Genomic DNA, 11,049 nt, shown 5'->3' with positions numbered 1-11,049 from the left:
AAAGCTTTTGCTCAAATAAATTGGTTAGTCTCTAAGGTGCCACAAGTACTCCTTTTCTTTTTGCATTGTAATTGAAATCAATATTGAAAATGTAGAAAAACATCCAAAAATATTTAATAAATTTCAGTTGGTATTCTATTGTTATAAGATTAATCACGATTAATTTTTTAACCACAATTAATTTTTTGAGTTAATTGCCTGAGTTAACTACAATTAACCAAGAGCCCTAATTCTCTAACATAAATTTATATCAGTATCAGAGGGTAGCCGTGTTAGTTTGGATCTGTAAAAGCAGCAAAGAGTCCTGTGGCACCTTATAGACTAACAGACGTATTGGAGCATAAGCTTTCGTGGGTGAATACCCATTACATCAGGTGCATCTGATGAAGTGGGTATTCACCCACAGAACCTTATGCTCCAATACGTCTGTTAGTCTATAAGGTGCCACAGGACTCATTGCCGCTTTTATATCAGTATGTACATTTAAAAATAAAAAAACTACTCTAACAAAACACCACATGGTGCACACAACTCTCCACCCAGGGAAAGAGTGAGAGAAAGAACTAACCACACATGACAGATGTTGCTTAATATACTATTGGAAAGTGCTCAGATGAAGTTGTGATAGGATGGTATAAGGACCTATCTAAAACAGAGCACACCTCTGGTTCTGTGATCTCTTCCTCCATACTGCCAAAAGTTGGCCAGAAATAGTAGCAAAGTGTCTAGATTAGAAAAAAAATGATGCTTTTCTGAAACTTGAGTTAGCTAAAGTGACTTGAAACATCACCCAGCAGCTTGTGTAGACACGGATTTAACACTTTGAAGATCACGTTGCAACCACAGGGGGAGCCCGTGATCTGGTGACACTGTTTTAAAGGTGTTAAAACTCAAATATCTCAGTTTATTCCTTTCGCAGGTGGAAGCATATCAAGTAGCCATTACTCCCCTGATCTTGTATTGTATATGCACAAAGTACAAATACAATTAAGAGAACTTCCATAGTAAAAAAAATACCTTGTATTAACTCTATTGTTTTTGACATACCCAAATATAACCAGAGAGACAGAGAAACGCGGATGGAAAAATCAGATAATACTGTTCCTTTGATGTAGCCTTTAGCTGTGCTCAAATAAATCTCCTCTCATATTATGTCTCATTAATACTGATAAATTAGCTCCGGAAACTTTGTTTCCCTCTGTGAAGTAGGCAGAGCTTTGACATGATTAGACAGTTTTACAGAAATTACAGCTGAGCCTCGGGGGTGGGGGGACGGACAGCGTGGAATGAGGAGAAAAAATAGCCCGTGGGAGGGAAGCTGAAGAAGAAGATGGAGAGGAGGGAAGTCATGTGGGGGCTGGGGGGAGTAGGAGTCGGGGAAGGCATAGACAGAAGGAGACAGGCTATGGAAAGGGGCCTGGCCTGGGAGACAAGGTCACCCAGAGTAGAGAGATGGAAGCGGGAGCAGAGCAAAGAGGGCGGCAGGCATGGGGGCGAGGAGCAGGGGGAAGAGGGCAAAGCAGTGGAGACGGGAGGAAGGAGCCGGCAGGGACGGAACAGCCCGGGGCAGAGCAGGCGGAGAAGTGGCCGCTTCCAGGCAATAGCCGCGGCGCGGGCTGTTTCAGCGTTCGAAGGGGAAGCGAATTGGCCAATGAGAAGCGGCGCAGCCACTGCCCGGGCCCCACGTCTCGGCAGAAGCTCTTGCCGCCGCCAGGCGCCTTCTTTTCCAGTGGCCACCGCGAGGGGCGGCAGGGAGCGCCGCAGCGCCGCCTGCCGGGTAGTCCCCAGCGCCGGACTCCTCCCCCCGCCGCCGGCTGCCCTCGCGTCGTCGTGTCCTGTGGAGGCGGAGAGCCGGGGCTGGAGGCTCCTCAGTGTGCGGCGAGGCGAGTGCAGCACGCGTAGGGCTCCTGCTGCTGCCGCCGCTCCCACCCTCCGGTGCCCCGGGAAGGCCGGGATCGCGCCCCTTCCGTCCCGCCGCTGGAGCTGGCTGCTGTTCCGCCCCTCCAGCCTCTCGCCCGGGCGCGCTGAGCGGCGGGCAGCCGGGAAGCGGCTCAGGCAGCACCGTGCTGGCTCGGAGGAGCAGGAGCTGCCCCGGGCGCCCCGCACCGGCTGCTGGCGGGAGGATCTGGAGCCAGAGGAGACCGGCGAGGGGGAACTCGGCTCCCCGCCGGAGGAGCTGCGCGGCAGGGGCGGCGGACCCTGAAGGGGCAGGGCACCCCTGTACCCAGGCCGGGCGCTGAGCCCCTCGCACCCCCAGCCCAGTGGCTCTGATCCCCGCTCCGCAGAGCTCTCCTTCGCCGGTGCCAGGCGGATGCCGCCGCAGCAGGAGGGGGAGGCGGGCTACATCAGCAAGCCGCTGGCTGGCGGCTGCGAGGTGCCCCCGGTGCCCCCGCGCAGGGTCCGCAGCAGCCGGGCGGCGGCGCTGGGAGCGGCCCTAGGCAGCAGATGCCGGACCGGGGCGGGAGCCGAGCCGCGCCGCAGCCTCAAGTGTGTCCTGGTGGGGGACGGGGCTGTGGGCAAGACCAGCCTGGTGGTGAGTTACACCACGAATGGGTACCCCACGGAGTACATCCCCACCGCCTTCGACAACTTCTCCGGTAAGGGGCCGCCGCAGGGGGAGGGAGGTGGGTGGAAGGGACGAAATCCCTCGGGGACAGTCCCCCAGCACTGGCGACCTGCTTGGGGATCTGCCATCCACCTCCCGGAGATGAACTGTCAGGGGAAGGGGGAGTACCGCCATGCCCCGATCCCACCCCCCGCTAGAGGGAGCTGCATGGATTTCCCTCTTCGGGGAGAAGTGAAATGGCTTGGCACTGGTGAAAGAGTGAATTCCCCCCTGTGGGTGGGGAGGGAGCTCCCATGGGGCAGGCGAAAGGCCCACCCCCCAACGCTCGGGGGCAAACATCATTACCGCCCATCGCCCCTTCTTCCCAGTGATGAACGCGTGTTGGCCCATATTGTTAGCATGTAGCTTTCCTAGCTCTGTGCTTGTGCGGTGCCCATATTTTACAGCTGTGTTCAGCCAGGCGCCCGGATAAGACTTTGCTTCTTTTTTTTTTTTTTTAAAGGATTGAACTTTAGATCATGTTGGAAATATCGGTGTGTCACAACCCTGCCTCCTTTAGTTGGGTTCTGGGGGCGCGAGGACGGAGGGAGTAAATCCTTCATCTCCTCCCCTCTGTTTGTTCAGAACTGTGTTGGAAGGTGGCTGCAGAGATGGATGGGGCTCTTGAAACTGCCTCCTGAATTCTTTTAGTTATATATCTTTGTCACTCTTTGAAAGTTTTAATAAGACTGTAGGGCCACATGAGGGTATTAAATGCATGGCTCCCTAGTCTCTCTAGCTTAAGTGGTGTGAGGTCAGCTGTGCCGGAGACTTTCAGTTTCCTGGCACAAATCTGGGTGTCCAGCTTCAGTACTCGGTTTTTTAGTTTTTATGGAGCTGATCCAAACGGTCCCTTTCTGCGTGTACTTTATGTATGATTAGCAGCTAGCATTCTAGCTTTAAAGGTAATGTAATCATTCTAAATGCTGGAAGATTGATTGGATGGCATGACTTCTCTGTATTATTGAAAATCAATACTGTGAAGCCTAGCGACCAAATAATAAATGAAATCTACAATATGGCTAAAAGCATTTTATATTCAAATCGCTAGAAAGAAATAATGAGGCTGGTCTCTCTTATAAAAGATACCATCATAGTCAGTGTTTGCACATGGTCACACATCAAGCTAGCTTGTTTTAATGACAAATTCTGTAGTCAAAATTTCCAGTAGTGCAGGAAGAGGAGCTTCCCAAGGGAAAACACAAATATTTGCATTGTCTTCCCAGTGATTTAAAAAACTGGGAAGGTTTTTTTGGACCCAGACCTCTGAAAATACAAACGTGACAAGAAGACAAATCCTCTGTAACAAGAGAAGTAACCTAATTGTTCGGATCACTCTCTTTTTGTGTCATCAAAGAGTTTTAGTTCAGTGATTTGCTACTTCATCAGCTGCAGTGAAATGAATTGGAAAGCCCTGAAGGGTTTGTATGTGCCTAAATGTTAGTGACAGACTTGGTTCCAGTTCTTCAAGTCATTAAATTAATTGAAGGGAAAACAAATGTTGAGGGAAGGCATGATTCTTTTCTTTTTTTTTTAACTGAAAAATGTGTAACGTTGAACTCATTACACATTTTTTCTCTCCTAAGCTGTTGTGTCTGTTGATGGCAGACCCGTGAGACTTCAGCTCTGTGACACGGCTGGTCAGGTCAGTGAAGCTTCTTATTTCATTTAAGTGATGGGGGGAAGGGAGAAGTGTCACACAAAATAGTCCTCCTAAAGACTTTATGGATTTAAAAGGATACCCATTGTTTGATCATTTTATTAAATTGCCATCAGAGTAAGTAATTCTTAACCCACTGTATAAGGTTGGTTTAGGAGTGTCATGTTGTTGGTTCAGACTGCTTCCCTGCTAACTTCACTGTCAGGTTGAATTCCCAAAGACTGTAAGTTCTCACTCAGACTTGTTGCCACTGACTTAATTTTATTTTTTTAATTATCTATAAGTTTAAAAGTGCTGCTGCTCGGGGAATGGAGGGGGGATTCTGTATGTTTTGAGCACAGATAGGAAGGCAAGTGAAGGGTGTGGACAACTATTTTTATTGAGGTGTCTGGAAATTAAAAAGAACGCTGTTGAATGTCCATTTCATGAGTAGTTTTGTACCATGATCACATTTGTCAGCTCTTACTAAGATGAGATAAATGAGCTTCATTCTAAACTCAGTGCTTCCATTATTAAGACACTCCCTAAATTTTTAGGGGGAGGGTTAAAGCCACCCAAAGCCCCCAGTTTTCCACACCCATATGAAAACTCACATTCCTTACATAAGCATCTGGAATATGCATCCAGCCAAATAATGCAATACCATCTGAGGGAGCCAAGCATTAGCGAAAGCAGTATGAGGAGAGTATGAAGGCATCAGTAGACAAACCCCATTATCCTAATGAGCAGTGTTATAATTGGGCATTATAACAAAGATGTGAACTCCATGGGCTCGGTTCAGTACTGGCTTATACCTTATACAATGCCAGCACTGCATTTTCCCTATACTTTTTGCAGTTCTAACCCAGGTTAAAAGAGTACAGAGAAACCCCCTTTGAACAATAATATGAGATAGGCCACTAGGGTTGTCCCATAATGTAATACCCTGATGGAGGGCAAGGGGGCATGGCAACATGCTGTCAGCTTCAGCTGAGATGTGAATTCAGAAGTAGAGTGTACCAGATGTAATTGTAACCATATCCTTGGTGATGGGGGCCCCACGGAGTGGCAAAAGCATTGGTTTCCGGAAGATTTAAAAAGTCCAGTCACTTTTTGCTTTGGTTACTGCTATTGGTTCAGGAGTGTAAAAACTCCTTAGTGAAATAACCAGTGAAACCACTCTCTGGTGTTTGCCGTTAAAAGGAAAGGGTTCGGTGAAACCAGTAAAATGAAGAAAATCATTCTGAATATAAAGAAAAGGAGTACTTGTGGCACCTTAGAGACTAACAAATTTATTTGAGCATAAGCTTTCGTGAGCTACAGCTCACTTCATCGGATGCATTCAGTGGAAAATACAGTGGGGAGATTTATATACATAGAGAACATGAAACAATGGGTGTTACCATACACACTGTAAGGAGAGTGATCACTTAAGGTGAGCTATTGGGGGGGGGGGGGAGGGGAGAACCTTTTGTAGTGATAATAAAGGTGGGCCATTTCCAGCAGTATAGGATGCTTAATCAAATAAAATCTTGGTTGTGTGTGTGAGGCAGCTTCAAAATGGGATTAGCATTTAAATAGGTAAAAACATACAGAAACATTGAGGATTTGGTGTCCTGAGCCCAAAGGTGCAGCTCTGCAGTCCCTGGATCTAGCAGTGAGACAAAGAATGTCTGCAGACTGTACTTGTATAAATGACCATGTATCATCTTTACAGAAATCTCCAGTAACATCTGTTTTTGGCTTTTGAAACCATTGAATCTGCAAAATTTCATAATGCCTTGCAATAACATGGGGAGATGTCTTTTTTAATTGGCCTCTTTGCTGCACAGGACAGAACACTTTGTAAAGACAGGGTTCCTTTTAAGCCAAATGGTGACAATCCTGCATTGCTGTTTTGCTGCCTGAGAGGCTTAATCTGAGAATCAAGAGAACTAATGAAGCCTGCTTTCTTGACTCTTGTTTTATAATCTGTTGTCAACCTTTGCATGACAATTGAAATAAATTTATTCAAGTGGAATGGGAATTCTGAGGTTTTAAACAACTGCATATCCTAGACTCTTCAGAAGCTTCCAAGTAAAATCTTAAATCCTGACAAATTAACATGTAACTTGCAATTCAGCAGTAAAATATTGTTCCTAGAGAGGCATTGTTGACTTTATTTGCTCTTTGCTCTTCTTAATTTAAGACCCCGTGAGAGCATGGTGAATTTTAATTAAAATGTCATCATGGCTGAACCAAATCCTACCTGTTTAGGCTATTAGTGTTACTGTGCTTTTATCCTGCTGTCAGCATAAAATCAGGCTATGCATAGTTAACCCTTGCCTCATTTTGCATTCTTCTTACAGTTCTTTGAGCTGCTGCGATAAGTGAGAATGCCACGATGGCCAAGTCTTCTATTACCTTTTAGGTGTCATCTACATCCATGGTTTTCCACCTTTTTTCATTTGTGGACCCCTAAAAATGTTGAATGGAGGTGCAGACAGACCCCTTTGGAAATCTTAGACCTAGATCCATGGACCCACAGGTTGAAAACCACTGATCTACATTGTTAGTTGATTCCTCAAGATGAAAATCAGAGCCTTGCATTCTAGATCTTTATTTTAAAGGCAAAAAAGACAGAAAGGAAAAAAAATCTAACCCTGCCGGTTTGGAGGTGGTTGATGTGATGTAGAGGGGAATGAGAAGTAAAGAGGGGCTTTATATTATGCCATTGGCAAGTTAAGCCTTTATATTGTAATTCATTAAGTGTGATGGTAATAAGAAATATGAACACAAAATAGTAGGGAGCTCATCTTTTATTTTAATTTCCTGTAGGATGCTATTGAACCTTCATTTATTTAAAATTATTCTTGCGTGGGAACACTTGCAGCTGCGTTGTCTCTGTACTCTTGTCTGTATCTCAACATATGGATAGTGTGGTCAGCATTGCGGGTGTGTGTGCATTTTAAATCTGAGCTGATCCATGATTAATCTCTGTTAAAGGTGAATTTACACCCTCAATCTAACCCCCTATTTAAGGTCTACCTTAGCCTGCACTCCACCTCTACAGTCTGGCTCTTCTGTTGAGATAGGGCAGAAGGCCATAAATACAAACACTAAAGTAAGGCTTAAAGCATTCAAAAGAAATCAGCAGTGTTAGATTTCAGAGTAGCAGCCGTGTTAGTCTGTGTCCGCAAAAAGAAAAGGAGTACTTGTGGCACCTTGAGACTAACCAATTTATTTGAGCATAAGCTTTCATGAGCTTATGAATCTTAAATACCTTAAGAAGATATTGTTTGGCCCTGTGCCCATTGGAGTCGATGGCAAAATTTCAGATGACTTCCATGTTGCAGGATGAAGCTGAAATTTGGCATATTTATGGCTTTTACTATGAAAAAACCATGTTCTGTTGTACGCAAGTTAAATTTGTGCCTGTGTGAGAAGAACAGTTAAACATGATCCTTTCCTTTATACGTTCAGTAGTTCAAATCTCTATAATGGGAAGTATTTAGGAACTGGTAAGGGTGGTACCTTTATAATTTTTAATGCTATTTTTATTCAGCAGTAATGTTGCTTTGCTTTGCGCAGGATGAATTTGACAAGCTTAGACCGCTGTGCTACACCAACACAGACATCTTCTTGCTGTGCTTCAGTGTTGTGAGCCCTTCGTCCTTCCAGAACGTGAGTGAAAAGTGGGTTCCTGAAATCCGATGCCACTGCCCCAAAGCTCCTATTATTCTGGTTGGGACACAGTCGGACCTCCGAGAGGATGTCAAAGTTCTCATTGAGCTGGACAAATGCAAAGAAAAGCCTGTTGCAGAAGAGGCCGCAAAGCTCTGTGCTGAGGAAATAAAAGCAGCATCTTACATTGAGTGCTCAGCTTTGACTCAGAAAAATCTCAAAGAGGTCTTTGACGCAGCCATTGTCGCTGGCATTCAGTACTCAGATACCCAGCACCAACCAAAGAAATCCAAGTGCAGGACTCCAGACAAAATGAAAAATCTCTCCAAATCTTGGTGGAAAAAGTACTGTTGTTTTGTATAGTATTTGCGAGGACCTAAATGTTGCTCTAGTGAAATCAAATAGAAGCTATATTAGCTTAAATCTCACTCTGTATTCTCCAGGTGTGTAGCATAGATCCATAAGTGTGTTTATGTTGCTATTAGAAATCTCAATTTCCCCTTCTCTTTTGAGGGAGATGGAAGAACACATAGGTAGGCAGTTCCTGTTAAATCAGGTTAAGGAGTTTCAGCATTCACCTGTCTGATGTCAGAGTTTCCGGACTAGTCTCACGTCAAGGAACACATTTGTGAAGTTAGAAATTGTACAAAGGGTTTGACTTTCTGTATCTTGTATTTGACAAGCTTAGACCGCTGTGCTATACAATGTATATAAAAGAGGGAGGAACAAAACTGAGGCCTTTGTGGTTAGGGCTATTTAGAAGAAACACAGGACTATGGAAATATAGAGCTCTATATAGATGGACAATTTTTAAAAACTAACACTGTGCCTCCAAAATGACATTTTAGCTTTAAAAACTTACTCCCTCTTTCCCCCCATCTCCTTCCCTCAACCACTTTGGGGGGCGGGGTGTGTGTGTGTGTGGACTTTAACAATGTGAAACAAGAGGTGGAGTCTTCCCCCAAATGCTGCTGCTTGAAAGGTCATGCATATACCTCCAACACATTGTTAGGCTGCCTAACATGTTAAGTAACTGATGTAATTACATCTTATTTGTAGCCTCCTGACTTGGAAATCCTTTCTTCTCCTCTTTCTCTCTCTTTTACATGCAGTAATGTGCACGTCCTATGAACATTACAAAGTCCTACTTTGTTACATTTTGAATAGTCGTGGGTGCCTTTGTATTTATACAGACACCATGACAGTTCATTTAGATCAACTGATGAAAGAATGTAAATGCTGTTTTTTAAAAGGGATGCAACAAATGTCCATATAACACCACACAAAATGTGTCTGTTTTAAGTCTACAAATATGAACTTCAGAATGTTCCTCGCTGAGAGATTTTCATGCTGCCAGTTAAATGAAAGGCCTATAAAAAAGGCAGATTACGTGCCATAACCGAACACCAGAAAAGTGATACTGCTGTGACCTGTTTCTGATACTGTTTTGAACAAAGTTCTTATTTGTTTCCAAAGGAAGCAGTTGTTGGTCGGTTAAACTTGTTTTAGGTGATAGTTGCAAAATTGTGTTGAAACAAGCAGTGAAATTTAACTGATTCTTTCACAGATACCTTCAACAAATTAAAGTGAAGTGTATTTAAAATGTCATTTAGTGGTTTGCCTATTGCAGCATCAAATATGACACAATTCCTGGTCTAACAAAACCTGCTGAATTCCAGTCTGCTTTGTTTGAGGGTTAATTTGACTATTTGCAAGATGTGGTTAACTCCAAGGCCAGTGTCTGCACAGTGAGTGAAAAGCCTTAGTTTATATTGTCTCTTTTTTATGGCCCCAGCTTGCTTTGTTCTATATACTCCAAGCTCAGTTATGTTCTGGCTTTATTTTTTCTTTGGCAGCAGCCTGAAAGTGAGCCTTTGTTCAGAGTCTTCAATTAAACTGGAATTTTAACTGTTCACAATTTCTTTCTCATCATAACAAAATGGATATCTGATTATAAGAAAATTATGGAAGTCATTTGAATTGATAAAGTTGGCCACAATTTACCTCCTGGCCTACGTAAAGAAAATGACATTATGTAAATGCATTCTGGGATATATTGGCTTAAGTGCCATAAGCAAAATTTCCCTCTGTTAAAGCAAAATAAATGCATAACATTCCATAGCTGAACTTAAAAAATGCAATAGAAACCTTTTACTGAAGTCCATGAGATCTATTCAATAAAAATATGTTGGCTTCTGCATTGGGGCAGCCTGGAAAATCAGTTTCTATAACTCAAAATTGGGAGGATGTATTTTAACTTAGTTGCATGTGGTCCATAATGTTTAATGGTTGTGAAATTAACAGCTGAGTCTTGATATTCCTCAGTGTAATGTTCTGACATGATTTCAAATATATGGAGTCATACTGACCATTTGAAGATGATGAAGCTAGATTTTTCTTGTGTATTTTGCTTCTCTGTAAAATGGACACAATTGATTTAAAATGTGGATTTTGGAAGAGGAGGTGAAAGTGAACAGCACCCATTGCAAAAATAACTGAATTTATTCCATAAGATTTTGATGCTCTGTATTGTACCATACCAGAAGCAGACAGTTATATTTTTATAAGTAGCCTGTTTCATAGCGTCTGGAGTAGCATAACCTTTAAATGTAGCCAGCTGTGACTGTTTCTGAAAATGTGATGTATATAAGACTTGTTATAGCCCTTTACTAGGTATATGTGTAATAAAGTCTAATAATTTCATGGATACTGCTATACATGGGGCTATACAGGGTCTAGATTTAGAAATGTTACTTTTAAAATCACCAGTATTTTACAAGTGCAAGAGAGGGGAGATATCTCCATGTAGTCTATAATCTCATGTGCCTTATGAAATTCTCTTCTGTTTTCTAAGTGTAGGCTATACGGCAAAAAATGTTTCATGTGAGAATGATATAAATGAGGTATTTGAAAATAAATTCTGATCAGTGTAATTGTCTGCCTGTTTTACCAACAGTTTTATGCTGAAAGCCTCTCTACTTCATCGCATTATGTCTTACATAACATTCCGCCAGTACTAGGCTACTTTAATGTCCTGAGGGACATACTTCTTAGACTAATGTCAAGTACATTACTGGTGCTTAACAAATAATAAGCAAGATTTTTTAAAAAATTAATTGAATGTAGAGATGGGGCTGAGCAA

The 11,049-nt window shown here is 43.2% G+C and overlaps 1 protein-coding gene across 1 annotated transcript; it reads left to right on the top strand.

Annotated features, from left to right (window-relative positions):
- Positions 1–1,804: 1,804 nt before the first annotated feature.
- Positions 1,805–10,840, top strand: RHOU (ras homolog family member U). The gene is made up of 3 exons (XM_048843889.2): positions 1,805–2,597; positions 4,192–4,250; positions 7,815–10,840. The coding sequence occupies exons 1-3, from the start codon at positions 2,312–2,314 to the stop codon at positions 8,268–8,270; spliced, it is 801 nt and encodes a 266-aa protein (XP_048699846.1). The 5' UTR covers positions 1,805–2,311; the 3' UTR covers positions 8,271–10,840.
- Positions 10,841–11,049: the final 209 nt, after the last annotated feature.

Source organism: Caretta caretta, chromosome 3 (genome assembly GCF_965140235.1).
Source record: "Caretta caretta isolate rCarCar2 chromosome 3, rCarCar1.hap1, whole genome shotgun sequence".
NCBI lineage: Eukaryota > Metazoa > Chordata > Testudines > Cheloniidae > Caretta > Caretta caretta.
This window is presented reverse-complemented; position numbering and strand designations above follow the sequence as displayed.